We start from the raw sequence: 19,215 nt of genomic DNA on the forward strand, positions 1-19,215 counted from the left end.
CGGGCGCGCGGCGTCCGCTCCACGGGGGCGGGCCCAGAGTCGGCAGTCCATCGTTCGATCCCTCTCATTGGCTGAGCTGTGGAGCGGAGGCCGGGCCCACCGCCAATTGGGCGGCGTGCGAACAGACTGTCCCTGAGAGCCAATCGCGGGCGAAAGAGGTGCGAGCCGGGCCGGCGGGCGGCTGCCTGCGGCGGTAGCTCTTTCCTGGCCATGGCCTCCGAGAAGCCGCTGCTGGCCGTGACCTGCACGGCGCCGGTCAACATCGCGGTCATCAAGTACTGTGAGTGCGCGGCCCGGGTGCCAGGCACGAGCCGTGCGGACGTCCACCCGCGGGCCGGGACGGGGTGGGGGGGCAGCGTCCACGCGGGGTGTCCCCCTCTGGGGGCAGGATGGGGGGACAGTGTCCACCTCCCCGCTCCCCGGGGGCAGGATGGGGGTGGGGGGACAGTGTCCACACGGGAGATCCACCTCCCCGGAGGTGGGATGAGGGCGGGTGGACAGTGTTCATGCGGGATGGGGGTGGGGGGCAGGGTCCACCAGGATGCCCCCCCCTCCCCCCGGGGCTGGGCTCCCACAGTCTACCCCAGGCTCTCAGTACCGCCCACCTGGGCCTGCTGTCCATTTCTATCATGTTCTCATCTGAAGAGCGCTGTCAGTGGCATCACTGCACGTGCTGCCTTTGAGAATGCCTCTGGTCACTGTGACTGTGGTGCATAGTCCAGGCGGTTGCTTGTGTCATCACTGGCTCTTTTAGTGCTGAGTCCTGTGCCCTGGTGGGGACGTCCCACACTTTGCTTAGCAGCTGCCTTCTTCCTGGGTCCAGCCTACTGTGAATAAAGCCGCTGCAAAATTTTGTTGTGGGTGCATATGTGAATGCAAGTTGTCTCCTTGGGGGACAAATGTCTGGGCATGCCGCTGCTGGCTCCTAGGGTTCCTAGGGTAGTTGTATCTTAGTTTTTTAAAGAAACTTAAACCTCCCACACTACATTCCCACCAGCAGTGCTTGTGTGACCAGCTCTTTGGCCTGTGATGTTGTCACTAGGTTTTATTTTAGCCGTTCTGATCGGTGGGGTGTCATCTGATGGTGGGTTTACTTTGCAGCCTTCTACTGGACAGGATACTGAACACCTGGTCACACGCGCTCTGTGTGTCCTCTTTGGTGAAATGCCTCTTTGGGTCTTAGGTCTGTGTTCTCATTGGGTCATGTACTTTTTTACCGTGGAGTTTTGAGACTTCGCTCTGTGTTCTAGATTCTGATCATGTGTTGGATGAGTGGTTTGCAGAGATTTTCTACCACTCAATAGCTTGTTTTTTTCATCCTCCTGGCAGGTCTTTTTTTTTTTTTTTTTTAAGATTTTATTTATTTATTTGAGAGAGACAGAGCATGCGTGAGCAGAGGCAGCCTGCAGAGGACAAGCAGATCCCCTGCTGAGTGGGGAGCTGACCCCATCAGCCATGGGGCTCCATCCCCAGAACCTGAGATCATAACCTGAGCCAAAGGCAGACACTCTACGGATGGAACTCCTAACAGGGTTTAAAATTAAGGTGAAGTCCAGTGTGTTAGTTTTTCCATTTATGGGTCATGGCTTTTGGTGTCAAGTCAAAGACTCAGTTGCCTGGCCCTACAACCTGAAGATTTTCTCCCATGTATTTTTCTAAAGGTTTTATAGTTTTACGTTTTTTTTTTTTTTTTAGAATTATTTATTTATTTATTTATTCATTCATTCATTCATGAGAGACACACAGAGAGAGAGAGAGAGAGAGGCAGAGACATAGGCAGAGGAAGAAGCAGGCTCCATGCAGGGAGCCCGACGTGGGACTCGATCCCAGGTCTCCAGGATCACACCCTGAGCCAATGGCAGGCACTAAACCGCTGAGCCACCCAGGGATCCCCGTAGTTTTACGTTTTAAATTTAAATCTCCATTTTAAATTGTGTTCTGTATAAGGGATGAGCCCCGGGTTGAGGTCTGTGTTTTGGCCTAGGGATGTCCAGTTATTCTGGCAGTATTTTCTGAGAAGGCCGTCCTTTCTTCTGAATTGCTTCCACACTTTTGTCAAGAATCAGTTGCGGGGATCCCTGGGTGGCTCAGCAGTTTAGCACCTGCCTTCGGCCCAGGATGTGATCCTTGAGACCTGGGATCGAGTCCCACGTCGGGCTACCTGCATGGAGCCTGCTTCTCCCTCTGCCTGTGTCTCTGCCTCTCTCTCTCTGTCTCTCATGAATGAATAAATAAAATCTTTTTTTTTTTTTTTTTTTTTTTTTTTTAAAAAGAAAGAATCAGTTGGGCATATTTGTGCAGGTCTGTTCTGGGCTGCCTTGGGTCCCCTGCCAGGCAGTAGTCCTCATTACCACCTGTAACAATCCATCATCCCAAGACCCCACACATGTGCTGCACGTTGTGCGTGCTTCATGGAGAGCTCTGCGATGTCTGACCTCCAGGAAGATTTCCTTTGTTGCTGGTATGCCAGGAGTCAGGGGGGGTCTTGAGTGTCTCCAGGGAGTAAGAGCAGAGAGCTTGGAGGTGTTTTCAGTAACCAGGGCTCCTCCTGTTTGGGAGGCAAGAACCTTGCCATCAGGGTGCTCAGGGCCTGGAAAGCACTCCAAGGTAATTTGCTGAATGAAATGAAACAGGAAAAAACAGAATCAGTGAAACAGGGGAATGGACTGGCCTCCAACTCTGCTCTGGGATTGGGAGCCTAGTGAAGTAGGGAGCAATCCAGGAGGACTTCCTGAGGGTGAGGGCACAGCACGAAGAGGACTTATGTGATGCTGTAAGGGAGCAGGCTCCAGGCGGATGGGGGAGTGGTGAGAAGGAGTGAGGGTGACTGGGGAGCACTGGTGGGCAGGAGTGAGGGCAGCAGCGTGCTGGTTGCCAGGGCTGGGAAATGGACTGGCCTGGCCTTGGGTTATCTGTTCCAGGGGGGAAGCGAGATGAGGACCTGGTTCTGCCCATCAACTCCTCTCTGAGTGTCACTTTGCACCAGGACCAGGTTAGTGTGGATCTGTACTAAATGCCAAAGTAAATACTTACCAAACATGGTTGAACTTCTGTGTGGTGATTGGTAGTGGTGACTTCCTAGCCAGAGGGTCCCGCCCCCATGTCACATGCACTCCTAAGCTCCCCAGGCTCCTTTGGAGGGTGGAGGCCTTTCATCCTGGCCCCATGCCCATGACTCCACTGTGGGCGGTGAAAGTGCTGGTGACCAGGCCTGGCACTGAGCCGGCCATGTGGGTTGGAGCCTTCCTCATTGCCCAGCCTCCGCCTCCACGGCCCTGTCATCCGGGCAGGACATCCCTGCCCCTGAGTGGGAGGCCAGGAAGAGCTGTTGTATGAAGGCCTCCCTGGGAGACGGGGACCTGACCCTGACGTGGCCTGTGTTTCTTCTCCCAGTTGAAAACCACCACCACAGCAGCCGTTAGCAAGGACTTCACTGAGGACCGGATTTGGCTGAATGGCCGGGAGGAGGATGTGGAGCAGCCCCGCCTCCAGGCCTGCCTCAGGGAGAGTAAGTGGGGCCCTGAGGGATGTGAGCACCGCTGGGGCTGGCCACGAGGCTCCTGACTCCGCTGTCCCTCCTTCACTCTGGGTTGGGTCTGAGCGCACAGAAGCGCTGCTGCCTCTCGGCCACTCTAACCTCCCGCCCCACCCCTGCCCCTTGGGTCGGGGGCTGCCTGTGAGCACAGCCGGAGCTGGGCGTGGGGCTGGGCCTGGGGTCCAGGGCTTTTCCACAGAGGAAGGTCTGCATAAAGCCTGGGGCAGAGGCTGGGTTTCAGTGGGTGAAATGCCGGGAGCAGGTCAGGGCCACTCTGCCCAGTGGCCGTCTCCCATGTTCCTGCAGTACGCCGCCTGGCCCGGAAGCGGAGGAGCACCGGTGATGAGGACCCCCTGCCTCTCAGCCTCACCTACAAGGTTCATATCGCATCTGTGAACAACTTCCCCACGGCTGCAGGCCTGGCCTCTTCGGCGGCAGGGTATGCCTGCCTAGGTGGGTGAGGGCCCCCCTGGGTGCTGTGCTTTGACCAGCGGCACTTCACACACTCGCCATCTTCAGGGAACCCACAGCCACACGTCTGAACATTAAAATGTCCCGAGAGCACTGTGTGTAGGGTCCTCTAGGTTGTATGTGACAGAAAGTCATCTCGAACTTCCTTGAGCCTAAGAGGGCCAATTTCTTGGCTTATGTACCAGAATCCTGAGATGTAGCTAGCTTCAGGTGCAGCTGGCTCCAGGTGCTCCGACAGGCCCATTGACACCTGTCTACCTCCCTCCGAAGCCCTGCTCTGCTTCCTCTGGCTGGCTCAGTGTCCAGTAGGCCCTCCTGACCTGGGTAGGCAGTGGGCTCACAGTCTGTGCCTTGGCAGAAACCCCAGCGGTAATGCATCCTTGCTCAGCCACCTTGTGTGCCCATGCTTAAGCTACCCTTGATGACTGACAAGTACAGGGGACCCCCAGTGTTGGGTCCCCAGCTCCGTATCCTGTATCAGACCTTGGCCCTAGCCAGCCCTGCTCCCTCACACCCCTCTTGGCCAGCTGCCACGCTTACGCACACTCATCAGGCCTCTCTGCCCTGATCTCTGCTCCACATGGCTTTTCAAAGTCTTCATCCCCATCTCACCCATCTGAGCCCCTGCGCCCTTCCCCTTGTGCCTGCAGCATATACCCTGGCCCAGGTCTATGGGGTTGACAGTGACCTCTCAGAAGTGGCTCGCCGGGGCTCAGGAAGCGCCTGCCGGAGCTTGTACGGTGGTTTCGTGGAGTGGCAGATGGGGGAGCGGGCCGATGGGAAAGACAGCATCGCCCGGCAGGTGGCCCCCGAGTCACACTGGCCTGAACTCCGAGTCCTCATACTTGTGGTGAGTGAGGCTGGGAGGGGCAGCTCATCCTGGTCTGGGGGCTCCCTGCGTGATGGACATGCCTGGCCCAGCATTGAGTGGCTCCCCACCCTGCAGTGAGGAAGCTGCTGTTCCTAGGACTGCCCTGTCCACAGCCCAGGGGAGAGATGGGACGGGATGCACGTTTCAGGCTGGGGCCTACAGGGCAGGGTCCAGGCCATTTCTCTTCGTGCAGGTGAGCGCAGAGAAGAAGCTGATGGGCAGCACGGCAGGCATGCAGACTAGTGTGGAGACCAGCCCCTTGCTCAGGGTAAGGCTGGTGCTAGGACGGGTGAGCGGCTGCCCAGGGCATGTTCTTTAAAGCCAAGCTGGTCTGCTCTGCTCAGCCCCCCGGTGGGGCTGCTGGCCGCCCTGCACATCTTGGGCTCTGAACAGGGTAGCAGCCAGCACCTCACCAAAACATGCCTTGTAGTTCCGGGCTGAGTCGGTGGTGCCAGCGCGCATGGCAGAGATGACCCGCTGTATCCAAGAGCGGGACTTCCAGGGTTTTGGCCAGCTAACCATGAAGGACAGCAACCAGTTCCATGCCACCTGCCTAGACACCTTCCCGCCCATCTCCTACCTGAGTGACACCTCCAGGCGCATCGTCCACCTGGTGCACCGCTTCAACACCCATCACGGGCAGACCAAGGCAAGGCAGTGGGGGCGGGTGGAAGCTGATGCTGCTCTTGCCGGCTCCCTGAGCTTGCGGGGTGTCCCTTAGAGCTGCAGTGAAGCCAGGCTGGGTCCAGCACAAGCCTGCCCATGACAAGACTTCTCAGCATATGCTTTACCATGCGGCCTGCTGAGGGAGCATAGACTGTGTCTGAAGACACGGTCCCAAGTCAGTGGGCAAGGGTGCCGTGCTGCACCCCAGCCGTGCACAGTCCCGGGTCTCTGGGTCTCTGTGGCAGATGAGAGGTGGCGCCAAGCCACCCACTCCAGAGACTCACACTGACCACAGTGTGGGTTCCAGGTGGCATACACGTTTGACGCAGGCCCCAATGCCGTGGTCTTTACCCTGGAGGACACTGTGCCTGAGTTTGTGGCTGCTGTTCAGCACTGCTTCCCTCCTGAGTCAAACGGAGACAAGTGAGTTGGGGGTTGCCCACATTTGGGAGGGGTGGAGGGAGGAGCAGGTTTCCTGCTGAGATCCAGGACTATGGCAGCTGAGGCCGTGGTGCTGAGTGGGGGGCGTCCCATGGCAGGTTCTAGTCTCTACAGGGGCCACGGTGTGTCACCATGTGTGCCTTCCTGTGACCACCATGTGTCACAGCCCTGTGGCCATACATGCAGGTACATGCTGGGAGCAGTGCCTGTGGCCTCATAGTAACGCCTGCGCCTTTGGACTTGTCCCTTTGAGTGGTTTCAGTGCAGGGACACTTTCCAGCTAGGGGTGCAAGGGAGGATGTGGGTGCGGTGTGTGTCACCATAGTTGGGGCAATACCGGCTTCTAGTGGGTGGGGTGAGAGACTGACTTCCTCACCATGTGGACAGGCCTCATGACCAAGGACGCCCCCGAGGCATCTGGTGTCCTTGTGGGCGACTCTGAACCCATTGCTCCTGTCACCTCATGGGTGGTTTGTGGGTTTTTGTGTTCCAGGGAACACGTCCCTGGACTTGCACTTGGATTGAGGTGTTTGTTGTCTTTTTTTTTTTTTTTTTTAAGATTTTATTTATTTGGGAGAGTGAGAGTGCATACACATGTCCTCATGTATGGGGGGAGGGCAGAGGGAGAGGGAGAAGCAGACTCTCTGTGGAGCTTGGAGCCTGACGGGGCTCTGTCCCAGGACCCCAGGATCATGACCTGAGCCGAAACCAAGATTTGGCTGCTCAGGCGCCCATGAGGTGTTTCCTTCTTAAGCTTTGCTCCCCCCAGGCCAAGTGGGAGCCGTGGGTGAGGCCTTCCCCTTCTGGTGTCCCCAGCCAGGCTCTCGCTCACTCATCCTCGAGCCTGGCTTTGTGTGTGAGATAAATACACACCGCCAACCATTTACCATTTCAACAACTTCAGGCGCACAACCAGTGGCTTTACCCGCTCTGTTGTGCAAGTAGCACTGCCATCTGGTTCCGGGGATTATGCATTTCCCCAAAAGACACCTGCCTCCTGACCCCCCAGCCATAGCCTCCCTGCCCCCGCAGCCGCCAGTCTGCTTCCTCTCTCGCATCTGGTGTCTGCATACCTCTCATCTGTGGCCTTGGCACCTTCCTGCCTGACTTTCCTCAGGTTTCTGAAGGGGCTGCCTGTGAGACCCACCCCACTCTCAGACGAGTTTAAAGCTGCGCTCAATGTGGATCCCATCCCGGGCAGCATCAAGTACATCATTGCCACCCAGGTGAGGCCTGGCAGCCAGCTCGCCCTGGCCCTGCAGCCTGGCTGGCCACAGGGGGGTGCGTCCAGCCTTGTGGGCTCAGACCCAGCATGCTCGCAGCTGGGGAGCCAACTTGCTGAGAGTACGAGCAGAAGAAGCAGTGACACTACTTTTTTGGTTTTTAGAATGTTACAGAATGGCTTGTCCCATTCGTTCACTTAACCTCCAAGTGGAGGTTTAAGGACCCCCAGTGTTGTGGGGTGCTGTTCCCCATGTAGAGGGGGAGACTTAGAGGGACATATGGTACTGGGGATCCTGGGAACCCTCAGGACTCACCCCACTGGAGCAGGTCAGAACCCTTGCTTGAATGCCTGAGCCAGCATTTCACTGAGATCTGATTCTCATTCCCACCACCTGAGTGCCCAGGCGGTCTGCCTTCCATCTGGGATGTGCTGTCCACCCCAGGTCTGGGTGATGGAAGCCAAGTGACAGGGTGCCCATTGTGGGTCAGGGTGTTGGGGTGTCACCACGGGTTGTGAGCTTCTGAGCTGCACTTACCTGCCTCTCCCATTACTCTGACCCGACAGGTAGGACCTGGGCCTCAAATCCTGGATGACCCTCATGCTCACCTCCTGGGCCCGGATGGTCTGCCGAAGCCAGCTGCTTGACCACCTTCCTCCAGGGGAGCCCCAGCTGCTGCCGGGAGAAGGGCACTTCGCTGGGACTGGGGAGCTGGGTGTGGCGCTGGCTGGTCCATGCTTATTGGGGCTTGAGGGATAGGCACTGGGCGCCAGGCCAGGCCATGTGCTGTGGCCAAGCTGGGTCACTGGAGTGACCATTGGCACCACCCAGGCCATCAGGGGTATGCCACCCCACCAAGTGCCTCACCTCGCTGCAGCTTGCACCTGGTGCTTTGCGAAGAAGAGAGCCGATGTGAGGGCCAGGGACATGACACTGGGCTCTGAGCTGGACCGTGTGGAGCTGCCAGGTCCCCCTTCGAAGGGCTTTCTGGACTCACCCTCTGAGGTCCTGCCCACTGCCCCAAACAGCAACTCTGCAGGAGATGACTGGGAGTTAGCATCCATCCTCAGAGCTGGAGGACAGGTCACCTCTGCAGACCTCGGGGACCCTCCACAAAAGCTTCAAGCCTGAGATATCCCCTCATGGCTCCTCTGTCAGACTCAGGCCAACGTTTGTTTATAAAGAGAACACTGGTGTGTGTCCAGTGGGAGGTGGGTGCATTACACAGGAGCCCTGTGGGCTGCAGGGAATAAAGCCAACGTCACTGATGGAGCAGGTGTGATTTTCCTGGTTCCTGCACCAGTGCTCTGGGGTCCCTGTGCTGAGAGGCTGGGAGGGTCTGGGCAGAGCACCTGAAAAAGTTGTCAACTAGCTGTGACCCACATTTGGTGACTGACACAGTCACTAAAGCTCTGATGGGTGTGAGGATGTGGTTTGGGTCTGGCTTAGGTCCCTGTCCACCAAAGAAGGTGGGAATTGGGTTTGTTGGCAGGAGTGTGGGTTATAGATGTGATTCCTCATAGCCCAGAAGTTTCTGGACTGTGAAACCTCAGGAGTGCCACCCCTCTCTATTTCTGAACCGGCAGGGCAGGCCAGGCATCCAGGAGGAGATGGACACAGGGGTAACTGTCTGCCCCTCCTCCACCAGGGTCAGGGGCTGGGGCCCTGGCTACTGCTGCTGAAGCACCTGACAGCTATGACCCTCATTGGGGGTAGGGGGAAGGACAAAGGGATGCACTCCTACATTCTGGATTTTCCCAGAAGTTTGGCACATCCTGTCCTTCGGAGTTGGTCTGGTGAGCAGAGGGTTGCTGCAGTGTGACCTGGGCCACACCTGCTCCAGTCCAGGGCCAGATGGGGCAGTGGAGGCTTGGCCTGCCAGTGTCCAAGGATGCCTTGGTTAACTGTGGGACATCCATTGCGTGGCCGCAGTGAAGGTTCTGGGCCTTTAAACCTGGGACCAGCCTGCCCATGCCTCCTTTGGGAGAAGTCCCTGTTCCCTGCTGTAGGCTGCAAGCTCTGAGCAGAACCCACACGTTTTGGGGTGCCTCCAGGTCACAGCGTGCTCGCCCTGTAGCCCAGCCCGCCGGCAACGGCTCTGATCTTGGGCAGCCCAGGTGATGCTTGGGGAGCGAAGCTGGCAGGTCAGGTGCCTGGCACACAGCCAGGGAGAAACTCGGTGGCCTCCGCCGCGGGTGCCCCGAGGGAGCTGGGAGGAGCCGGGAGGAGCGGGGAGGAGCCGGGAGGAGCGGGGAGGAGCCGGGAGGAGCCGGGAGGAGGAAGTGAGCTGGGGCGGGGGTCGGGGCGCTGGGCCTGCAGGGGACCCCGCCGGGGAGGGGAGGGAGGCCCGGGGTGGACAGGGCCCCAGGGCTGGGTCCCGGCTCTCGGGGGAGCCTCACCTGCCCGGCGGGGCGGGGCGGGGCGCTGGGGGCGGGGGGCGGGGCGCTGGGGGCGGGCGGCGGGGCGGGGCGGGGCGCTGGGGGCGGGGCGCTGGGGGCGGGCGGCGGGAGCGCGGGCGCAGTGTCGCAGGAGCCCGCCGAGCTGCGGTCGTCGCCGCCATGGGGCAGATCGAGTGGGCCATGTGGGCCAACGAGCAGGCGCTGGCGTCCGGCCTGAGTGAGTGCGCGCGGGGGCTCGGGCCGCGGGCCGCGGGGCGCGGGCTGGGAAGCGGGACCTGCCACTGCGGGCCGGGGCGGCCGGCGGGGGTCGGCGGGCTGCAGCCTGCCGGGCAGCGGGGGCGCTCGGCCTGCGGAGGGGCTTCGGAGCCCCTTCCCCCGCCCACGCCCCAGCCGTCCCCTCGACGGCCCATGACCCCCGCCCCGCCGCCGGACCGCCGCACCGAGAGAGGAAGTTGCAGCCAGGAGAAGAGGCGTTTCCTCCTTGGTGGTTTCCGGGGAGTCCCTGCCCCCCAGGGTTGGGTAAACCCGGCAAGGGGGCGCCCTGGTGGCCCTGCTGCCCTGGAGTGGGGGGCCGGGGCTCCCTCTCTTCCTGGGTGGCAGGGGCTCTCCGTCGGGGCCCAGGCCCCCCGTTCCACAGAATGGCATCTGGGATTTCATAAGGTGGCTAGAGACCCCCTAGAGCGAGCCTGGTCAGCTCAGAGCCCCCAGCCACCCTGCCACCTGTGCTCAGGAGCTCTGCTTACGGAGCATGGGGTCTGCACCCGAGCTCTGTGCTCACAAGCAGGAACTTCTCCGGACTGAGTGGGGTAGAGCTGAGTCCACACCAGGGCCTGAGGCAAGAGGGGCCGGAGGCTCTGCCTCCTGACCAGGGACCTCCCACTCCCAGGAAGGGCCTATGAATGTGCTGAGGAGGGGGGCTCTCAGCCCAGCACCATTCCCCTGGGACCCTCCTCCCCCAGGCCTCCCTCCACCTGGGGAGGGAACTTGGGGAGGGAAGGCGGAGAGGTAGATGAAGTCTCCCCGGCCCTGCGCTGCGGGATCACATTTTAGAGTACAGGATCTAGCAGTGTGTTGTGTATCCAGGCAGGTCACCCCCTGCACTGGGCATCTCGAGTGGCAGAGAGCTCAGTGGGTGGGTCACGTGGTGCTCCCCTCTGTCCCCAGGCTGTCCACTCCAGGCTCTATTCGTAGAAGGCCCACTGTGTGCAGGCTGGCCGTCCTGGCCTGGGCTCCTGCTTGCGGTGCTGTGGCACCCAGGCTGCCCTCACGGCCGCTGTGCGTACGGTGCATTTGGGGTCTGGGCTCAGCCTTCTCCATCATCAAATAAGACAGTTTGTCAGAAGGTCCCCCAGGGCCCTGCTCTGCTTCCTCCCTTGCTGACTTTTCTTCTGGGTGTAAACTGCAGCCTCCAGGGGATGGCTCAGGCCTGATGAGAGCCTAGCCGCAGTCATGCTCCACAGGTTTTCCTATTGTGGGAAACCCCCTATGACCAGATTGTGTCACCTGCTACTGAAAGCCTTCCCATGGCTTTGCGGGACGCATAACCAAAGCCCGACCGATTTTGGCCTCTCCTGCACCCGATCCTCCAGCCCCCTGCCTTCTCTGGGCCTCGTCCACAGGGTTCGTTTTTGTCCCTGTTCCCCTGAGCAGGCCGCAGGGCCTTTGCTGAGGAGACATCTATCTGAAGCATCTGTGGCTGGCTGGCTTCTCCATTCATTTCTCGGCTCAAAAAGCCGCCTGCTTGGAGGAGTCTTTCTAGAGCATCAGGCGGAGCATAGCCCCGGACATTGCACCACATTCCCCAGTTTCAATGTTGATTTTTGTTCCCCCTGATGAGACCAGGAGCCCCCCAGGAGCGGGGGCCTCATCGTGTTCCTGCTGTGTCCTAGTAGGGCTCTGTCAGCGTTTGGTGGGTGGCAGACAGTCCTGCCTTCCTGGTGAGTTAGTGGGGTTTTCTTCTGCCCACCCCCCCGCCCCCACCCCCCTGCTGACCCCAGGCAGCAGAACTGCTGCTCAGGACAGGAAATCAGGCGCTCAAACACAAGGGTGTTGGCTGGATGCAGAATGCCGCCCTTCCCTCTTCCAGCCCACCCGGACCCTGACGGCCAACAAAATAAGTTAATATGTAGCAGAGCTCAGCACCAGGGATAGGAAATCTGCTGGCAGGAAAAGCAGAGTGAGACTTCAAGGAGATGTGTCTGGGTCAAAGGAAGGGGCGCCCAGGGCCTCGAGCTCTTACCTGGTGGGATGTGGGGGCCTAGTGTGGAAACAAGGGAGTTTGGCCTGCGTGGCTGGCCCACACCGGGGAGGGCCTCCTGCATGGGAAACAGTAGGAAGCAGGTCCCCCCACCCCGAGGACACTTGCCACCTGCAGCCAGGCCTGGACTTGAAGTCACGGACAAGACAAACCCTTGTGGAAACTCAGGCCTGTGCTGCATGTGGGGAAGGGCCAACTGTCTCCTACCCTGTGCCAGACCGAGAGAGGCCTGTGAGCTGGGCCCAGGCTGGAGAAACCCCGAAGCCCCCCCAGCAGAGGCAAACATGAACATTGTCTGCAAGGCTGCCGCAGGAAACCAGACTCCACCAGCTGCCAGCTCGTGCCCCCACCCACCCCCACCCCCCGGGGAGGGCCCTCTCACACCGCCACAGAGCCAGAGCTGCCCAGCCTCTTCAAGACCTGAGAATGTGAGCATGCCTTGATGCCTACGAGTGTCCCAAACTGCTCGGGGAGGGGGGGAGGAGCAGAGTTTTATAGCAAAAACAGGACAGCGCAAGATGTGAACTAACACAGAACGTCAAAGAAAAAAGTCATCAAAGGTTAATGAATTGAATGCTCTGTAAAGATGAGAGGATTTGTGGAATGGAAGGTGGGGCTCAGGGAACCTCACAGCACACAGCCCAGAGACAGAGAGGGGGTCATTAAAGAGCAGTTGAGGGGCACCTGGGGGGCTCCGTTGGTGAGGTGTCTGCCTTCGGCTCAGGTCGTGATGCCGGGGTCCTGGGATGGAGTCCCACGTCAGGCTCCCTGCTCATCGGAGAGCCTGCTTCTCCATCTGCTCCTTCCCCTGCTCATTCTCTCTCTCAAATAAATAAAATCTTAGAGAGAGGGCAGCCCGAGTGGCTTAGCGGTTTGGTGTCGCCTTTGGCCCAGGGCGTGATCCTGGAGACCCGGGATCGAGTCCCACATCGGGCTCCCGGTGCATGGAGCCTGCTTCTCCCTCTGCCTGTTTCTCTGCCTCTCTCTGTTTGTCTATCTCTCTCTCTGTCTCTTATGAATAAATTAATTTAAAAAGCTTTAAAAACAATCTTAGAGACGGGCAGCCCTGGTGGCTCAGCGGTTTGGTGCTGCCTTCAGCCCAGGGCGTGATCCTGGAGACCTGGGATCAAGTCTCACGTCGGGCTCCCTGCATGGAGCCTGCTTCTTCCTCTGCCTGTTTCTCTGCATCTCTCATGAATAAATAAATAAAATCTTTAAAAAAAAATCTTAGAGAAACTGAAGCTGAGCTGTATGCAAGGGTGCAGGGTGGGGGGAGAGACCCACCCCATGGGCAGCAGTAGGTGCAGAGGTGAGAATCAGGGCTCTGTAGGCAGAATGCTGGGAGACAATACAAAAGGGTCATGGGTAGGCAGCCCCGGTGGCGCAGCGGTTTGGCGCCGCCTGCAGCCTGGGGTGTGATCCTGGAGACCCGGGATCGAGTCCCACATCGGGCTCCCTGCGTGGAGCCTGTTTCTCCCTCTGCCTGTGTCTCTGCCTCTCTCTCTCTGTGTCTGTGAATAAATAAATAAAATCTTTAAGAAAAAAAAAAAAGGGTCAGGGGTAAGCATTTTCCAGAAATGGAGAAATCTCAGATTGAAAGAAAGCAGAGCCCATTGCAGAATAAAGGAAAACCAATCCCTTTTTGGACACATGGTAATGAAATTACAGACCATTAAAGGAAATCTTAAAATTTACCAGAGGGAAAAAGTGGTTTCGTAGCAGCCTGACTGCAGACTTCTCAGGAGCCGCTGCTGGGAGCCGAGGGAAGAGAATTTTAGGTGCCGAGAAAAAGGACGGATTCAGGACCCGGGGGGGACCTCAAAGGATGCTTGTTAGCAGGGGTGGGTGTGGGTGTGGGTGTGGGTGGGTGCTGAGTCCCGCAGACAGGACAGGCTGCGAGGAGGTGGAGGGGCTTTGAAAATGAGCACCGATGGTAAATAATTAATCATGGTGAGGTCAAGTCTACACATGATCCAGGAAGAGAAGCTTTAGATTTTTTTTTTTTAAGATTTTATTCATGCGAGACACAGAGAAAGATCAACATGTCCTGATTGTACCTCGAGTGATCGCTGTTCGTTCTGGGGATGCTCGCACAGCAGGGCGTGGACTTAGACCGCCTGAGCGGTGGACTTTAACATGGCTAAAACAGAACATTTTATGTTATGTATATTTTACCGCAATAAATTATAAAAAAAAAAAAAAAGATAATTTCTGGGGAGAAAAGATGCAGAGGTATGCCGCCTCCAGCAGCCAGCAGGAGGCAGGACCACGTGGGCTGGAGTGGCCCACAGCAGCCCCGGGAAGGGCATAGGGATATCGGTGTCTGTCGGCTGGAGGCCAGGTGACCAGTGGGACATAGGAGCGCTGTGCAGCTGGGAGCCTCGCCCATCCACAGGAGCACACACAAAGGGACAGTGTCATCTTGAGATGCAGAAAGCAAGCACTCGAAACGGCCAGGGGTCGCAGAGCCCTGCAGAGTGGACGGCTGCGGTGAAGACCAGCCCCAGCGGCCCTCCTGGGGCTCTAAGGCTGGGTGTCCCCCAGCTGCTGCTGGGACCCAGACCTGGCTCCCCCCACGCACTGCTCTTTTCACCCCTTCCCCAACTTGCCTGTCACTTTCTAGGGGTTTCTCCTTCTGTGTCCCCTGCACAGATAAACATGTTGTCCCATGTGGTGGATGATGGCCTGGCCAAGGGAGGGGAGCCCACGGAGAGTGGCCAGAGCACCCTACAGCCCCCAGCCCTGCACCTGCGATGGGGGCACATTCCTCCTGCTAACCTGCTTCTCCTCTGCCCACAGTCCTCATCATGGGAGGCATCGTGGCCACCGCCGGCCAGTTCACCAAGTGGTACTTCGGCGCCTACTCCATGTATCCTGCCACCGCAGAGTCCAGGCTAGGGTCGGGGGCAGGACTTCTGGGCACAGGGTGGGGCTGCTGCTGTCCCTGGGGGCATAGCACTAAACAGTTTGCAGAGTGCTACCCCCATTTGTGGGCCCTTGAGACACTCCACAGCGCTGGGGAGGGCAGGATGGGGCTCGGTCACACAGTGGGACTGAGCAGGGCAGCAGCCTGCCCGAGGCCGGGCGTGGGTCCGCAGCAGGCCCATGAAGACTGGCCTGGGGAGAGGTGTCAGAAGCCCTGAGGCCTTGGGGATTCCTGGGATCCCCTCCAGGCCCCCTCTATCAGCCGTCCCCCAGGGTTGGCCTGGGATCCATCGGAACAGGCTCAGCCCCTCTGGCCCAGCTGTGACAGGCCCACCGAGGCAGGCGTGGGGGGGGATGGAGGGCTCATGCGGGCAGCACAGTGGCAGACTCTGCTGAGTGACCTCTGGGAAGCAACCTAACCCTCTGTCTTCTCATCCGCAAAGGGGGCTCACTGAGACCCCCGGGCTGTGTGGCGGCTCCTTAACGGCACCTGCAGCGGAGCAGGCGTGTTTGTGTGCCTGCTGGAGTATCCGCGCGGGAAGAGGAGGAAGGGATCCACCATGGAGAGATGGTGAGCCCCCAGCCCTGCTCCGGGCCACCCCACGGGAGCACCCTCCTTCCAGGGCCTGCCCAGCCACCGTGGCCCCCCACTCAGTCCTAAGGAGTGAGAAGCCAAGGTGCTCTAGGGAGGAGGGTGCTGTGTGGGATACAGTGTCTTCCCTCCCCTCTGCCTAGTGGACAGAAGTACATGACCAAAGTGGTGAAGGTGTTCGGGCCTCTCTCCAGGAACTACTACATCCGGGCCTTCCTGCACCTTGGGTGAGTCCCCTGTTCCCCAGAGACCAAGATGGCCCTGGTATAAACCCTCCCCATCATCTGGATCAAGTCAGGCCCGTCCCCGCCCAGATATGCTTCCAAACAGAAGCCCAGATCCTGGGGTCCTGAGACCTGCTCTGTCACCTGCTGCTCCCTGATGGCTCACTGCAACCCTAGAAGCTTAAATCAGGAATAGACCGGGCTCTCCCGGGCGGCTCTGCTCACTGCCTTGTGTGTGGATCTGCTGGTCACTGGCAGGGAGGCCACAACACTCACAGGCCTCTGTGGCTATTTGGGCTTCCCCCTGGTGTGGTGGGTGGGGCCCAGGTGCCAGCATCCCAAGAACAGCCTAAAGGGCCCAAGCTTAGAAGCCTAACCTTTGGCGGGTCTGGGCATCTCCTCCAGCCAGGGTCCTGGGGACCGCACACTAGTCTGCCTTGTCCCGAGATCCTGCAGCCTTTGATCCTGCAAACCCCCTGACCGCCCTGCCACCCCTCCCCAGGCTCTCAGTACCTGCTGGATTCCTGCTGGCCACCATCCTGGGGACAGCCTGCCTGGCCATCGCGAGCAGCATCTATCTGCTGGTAAGTGGTATCCTCTGTGGCCAGCGCTGCGGGCAGAGCCAAAGCCGGCAGCCGGTGTCCTTGCTCACGCCGTATCAGAGCCAGTGATGCTGTAGCCACTATCTCCACGTATGTAAAGTGTGGCAGCTCCCTTATCGGTGCCTCATCCCTGCAAGGGAGTGCTGAGGTCCCCACTCTACAGACCAAGAGATACAAAGTCAGGGAAGTGACCTGGCTGGACTAGGGTCACCCAGCTAGCCAAGGCCCAACTGGATTGGGACCCACTCATCATATTTGTCTCATCTAAGCCATCCTTCCTGACTTGGGTGCTGTCAGGGGCACTTCCTAGGGAGCTTGTAAACAGCACAGATGCCACCTAGAGGTTTCCCAAGGCTGCCCTGTTGGGTTTGCCTGGAGTTGGGACATAGCAAAGACCCCGTTGGAAGGACACCCCTAACCCAATCTTTACAGGAGGGCTGGCAGATACTGGGGAGGACGGCCTGGGTAGAAGCTCTGTGGGGCATGGGCCTTGCGCCCCATGCTTGCCGTCCTCCTGCGCTGCACATTCATCCTTTGCACATATTGTGAGGGAACGGGTGGTGTGTTGTCTGTGCTCTAAGCCGTCCTGCACCTTAGTGACCTGCCCGCCGGCCCCTCGGTGCTCCCCCAACGGGAGCCCACCCTGTTGCTGCTCTGTGTGTTTGGCTGCTTCCTGCGGCTGGTCACAGGGCGCAGGGAGACCATCGCCCACATCCAGCCCCGGCACCCTCCCTGCATCAGGGGCACCCTACCTGGCTGCCGCGTGCTGCCCACCTAGGCTGGCAGGGCTGCTGGTTCCCACTGGCTGCCCGCTGCTGCATCCAGTCCCTACCCGTTTGTCCAGGGGGCCTTTGTCTTTACATTACTGACTTGCGGGAACCTCATGTACGTTTTAGTTGTGAATATTCTGTGAGTGAAGGTCAGACCCCGAATACTTTCTCTGCCTCTGTTAAGGGCCTGTGAGCTTGGTGTGAGATCCTCCCCTGGGCAGAGAATGCGAGCGGATCTGTTAGCGTTCTGGTTTGTGCCATGTCTCTGTGCACTCTCGGGTCTGCTGCATGGTCCTTTTTTCAGGGCAGGTGTCCTAGTTTTCAGGTGAGAAGGCAGGACTGCAGATGTTCATTTCATTCTTCTGCTTCATGAGTGACATGATGTCACACTTTTTCTATGTGTCAAGGACCGTGGGATACAAATAAAAGAGCACACGTTCCCCCGCCCTCCTGGCTGTCCCCGTCCCCTCTCCCCCCCACTCCCCCGCTGCAGGTGCCTGGCCAGCCAGACTGTGCGTGTTGGATTCCCAGGCCTGGCCTCTTGCCCTAGACCCTGTGGGGAGGCCTGAGCACCTGGAGTGGGCTCCAGGTTGCCCACCCCCATGTGGGGTCCCTGCTGGAAAGTGAATCAGCTGAACTCTGAGGTCCTGGCTGTCACTCCGGACATAGTGGGCTCAGACATGGGTCCCACCCTGTTCCTGGCGGCTGAGTTGGGGGAGCACTATCCACCCAGCTCTGACCCAGCTCCTTCAAATCGTGCAGGCGGCTTACCACGGAGAGCAGTGGATCCCCATCGAGCCCCAGCCCAAGGAGCGTCCGCAGGTGGGTGGCACCATCAAGCAGCCGCCCAGCAACCCCCCACCGCGGCCGCCAGCCGAGGCCCGGAAGAAGCCCAGTGAAGAGGAGGAGGCGGCAGGTGCTGTGGGGGTTTCCGGTGGCCCCCAGGAAAACCCAGTCCCGGTGATTGATGAGGTTGTATGAGTAGCATCTCTACCTGTTCCTCATGGAGCCCGCAAAATAAACCAAAGAGAGCAGACTCCCTGAGTCCCTGTGTGCATCCCACTCCCAAGCCAGGCATCTCCTTCAGCACTTCTCAGCCTGTCTGCCCCCCGCTCCCCCTCTGCTGCTCCCCCCCTGCCCCCCACTGCCCGGCCCAACAGGCCTTGGCCAAAGCCGCCAGGCTCCCACAGCCCAGGACAGATGCCACCCATGCCACACCAGCCACTGCAGCCACAGGGATGGCCCTGCCCAGTCTGGGCCCTGCTTGGGCTGCTGCCTCTGCCTAGAAGACTGGTCCCCATCCTGGTGGCCTCTGGACCCCCTTGCCCTCTCCTCTCCGTCCCCAGCCTTCCTTCCGGTGGTTCTGTGGTATCTGTCACCTGCGGGGCTCTACTTTCGGACCAGCCGCATGATGGAAACTCAGTAACATGCTGACCAAAGCATCCTTCAGACCCCAGACAAAGGTCACTCGTCCCCACTTCCTGGGTGTTTGCTTGCACACAGTAAGCCTTAATCAGGGGTGAGCGAACATGGCTGGTCAGGCAGGGAGGTGCTGAAAGCTGCCTTTAGGTGGGCTGGGGAAACAATCTGCGAAGGGGGTTGGAGCCCAGCTGGAGCTGCCCAGGCCCACTGTGTGGTTGCTGAGGCCACACACACGTGCCCACTTGGGCTCCGATCCATGACGCTCTGCAGACTGGGATGCCTGGCCCAGGGGCTGCCCCTGGTGTGCCAGGTCACTGGTGGCAGCAGAAGCCCCAGGTGGCCTGGCCTTCACATCTGCCTGGGTCTGTGGTGGGGCTGCGGGAAATTCAGATGCTTGGAGGGGATGGTGGGCTGCACAGGCGTGTCACTCCAGAGCCGACCCCCCCCTGGGGCTTTACCTCAGAGACCGCCCGTGGGGCAGAGGTGGGTGCCCTTGGTGAAGGAGGGCCTGCCAGCATCGCGGCCAGACTGTGAGCCCAGCCCCTCCCCAGGCACCGGGGCCAGCGGGCATGCCTCCCACCCTGGCTGCCCTGGGGGTGCACGCACAGACATTTCGGAAAGGACCCCGGGATCTGGGGCCAGTGGCTGCCCATGCAGGACCAGCTGGCAATCAAGGACCAGGCAGGGGTGAGGGGAGGAGGGGGCCTTCAGTCACTGCCCTCTGCTATCCGACGCTGTGCTCTGGAGGCGTTTGTCAATTTAACAACACATTCACGCACATTCTAAAATAAATAGTTGTTTTAGAAGTACAGGGGTA

General features: G+C 59.3%; 2 protein-coding genes across 2 annotated transcripts; both read left to right on the forward strand.

Moving 5' to 3' along the window:
* Positions 1-124: 124 nt before the first annotated feature.
* On the forward strand, positions 125-8,479 carry MVD (mevalonate diphosphate decarboxylase). Its single transcript, XM_038538066.1, has 10 exons — positions 125-280; positions 2,922-2,992; positions 3,394-3,508; positions 3,842-3,988; positions 4,657-4,856; positions 5,071-5,145; positions 5,308-5,526; positions 5,851-5,966; positions 7,102-7,210; positions 7,774-8,479. Exons 1-10 carry the CDS (start codon positions 211-213, stop codon positions 7,852-7,854), a joined length of 1,203 nt encoding a protein of 400 aa, XP_038393994.1. The 5' UTR covers positions 125-210; the 3' UTR covers positions 7,855-8,479.
* A 1,286-nt stretch (positions 8,480-9,765) lies between these two features.
* Positions 9,766-17,957, forward strand: CYBA (cytochrome b-245 alpha chain). The gene is made up of 6 exons (NM_001100290.1): positions 9,766-9,823; positions 14,663-14,732; positions 15,285-15,359; positions 15,524-15,607; positions 16,107-16,188; positions 17,739-17,957. Exons 1-6 carry the CDS (start codon positions 9,766-9,768, stop codon positions 17,955-17,957), a joined length of 588 nt encoding a protein of 195 aa, NP_001093760.1.
* The last annotated feature ends 1,258 nt before the right edge of the window (positions 17,958-19,215 follow it).

This window comes from Canis lupus, chromosome 5, assembly GCF_011100685.1.
Source record: "Canis lupus familiaris isolate Mischka breed German Shepherd chromosome 5, alternate assembly UU_Cfam_GSD_1.0, whole genome shotgun sequence".
NCBI classification, from domain to species: domain Eukaryota; kingdom Metazoa; phylum Chordata; class Mammalia; order Carnivora; family Canidae; genus Canis; species Canis lupus.

Bases quoted from the DNA above. Each gene is read 5' to 3' on its own strand.
- MVD (XM_038538066.1), top strand. From the start codon at position 211: ATGGCCTCCGAGAAGCCGCTGCTGGCCGTGACCTGCACGGCGCCGGTC. The intron at 2,993-3,393 runs GTTAGTGTGGAT...TTCTTCTCCCAG, and splicing joins TCACTTTGCACCAGGACCAG to TTGAAAACCACCACCACAGC. The intron at 3,989-4,656 runs GTGGGTGAGGGC...TTGTGCCTGCAG, and splicing joins GGCAGGGTATGCCTGCCTAG to CATATACCCTGGCCCAGGTC.
- CYBA (NM_001100290.1), top strand. From the start codon at position 9,766: ATGGGGCAGATCGAGTGGGCCATGTGGGCCAACGAGCAGGCGCTGGCG. The intron at 9,824-14,662 runs GTGAGTGCGCGC...CTCTGCCCACAG, and splicing joins GGCGCTGGCGTCCGGCCTGA to TCCTCATCATGGGAGGCATC. The intron at 15,608-16,106 runs GTGAGTCCCCTG...ACCCCTCCCCAG, and splicing joins CGGGCCTTCCTGCACCTTGG to GCTCTCAGTACCTGCTGGAT.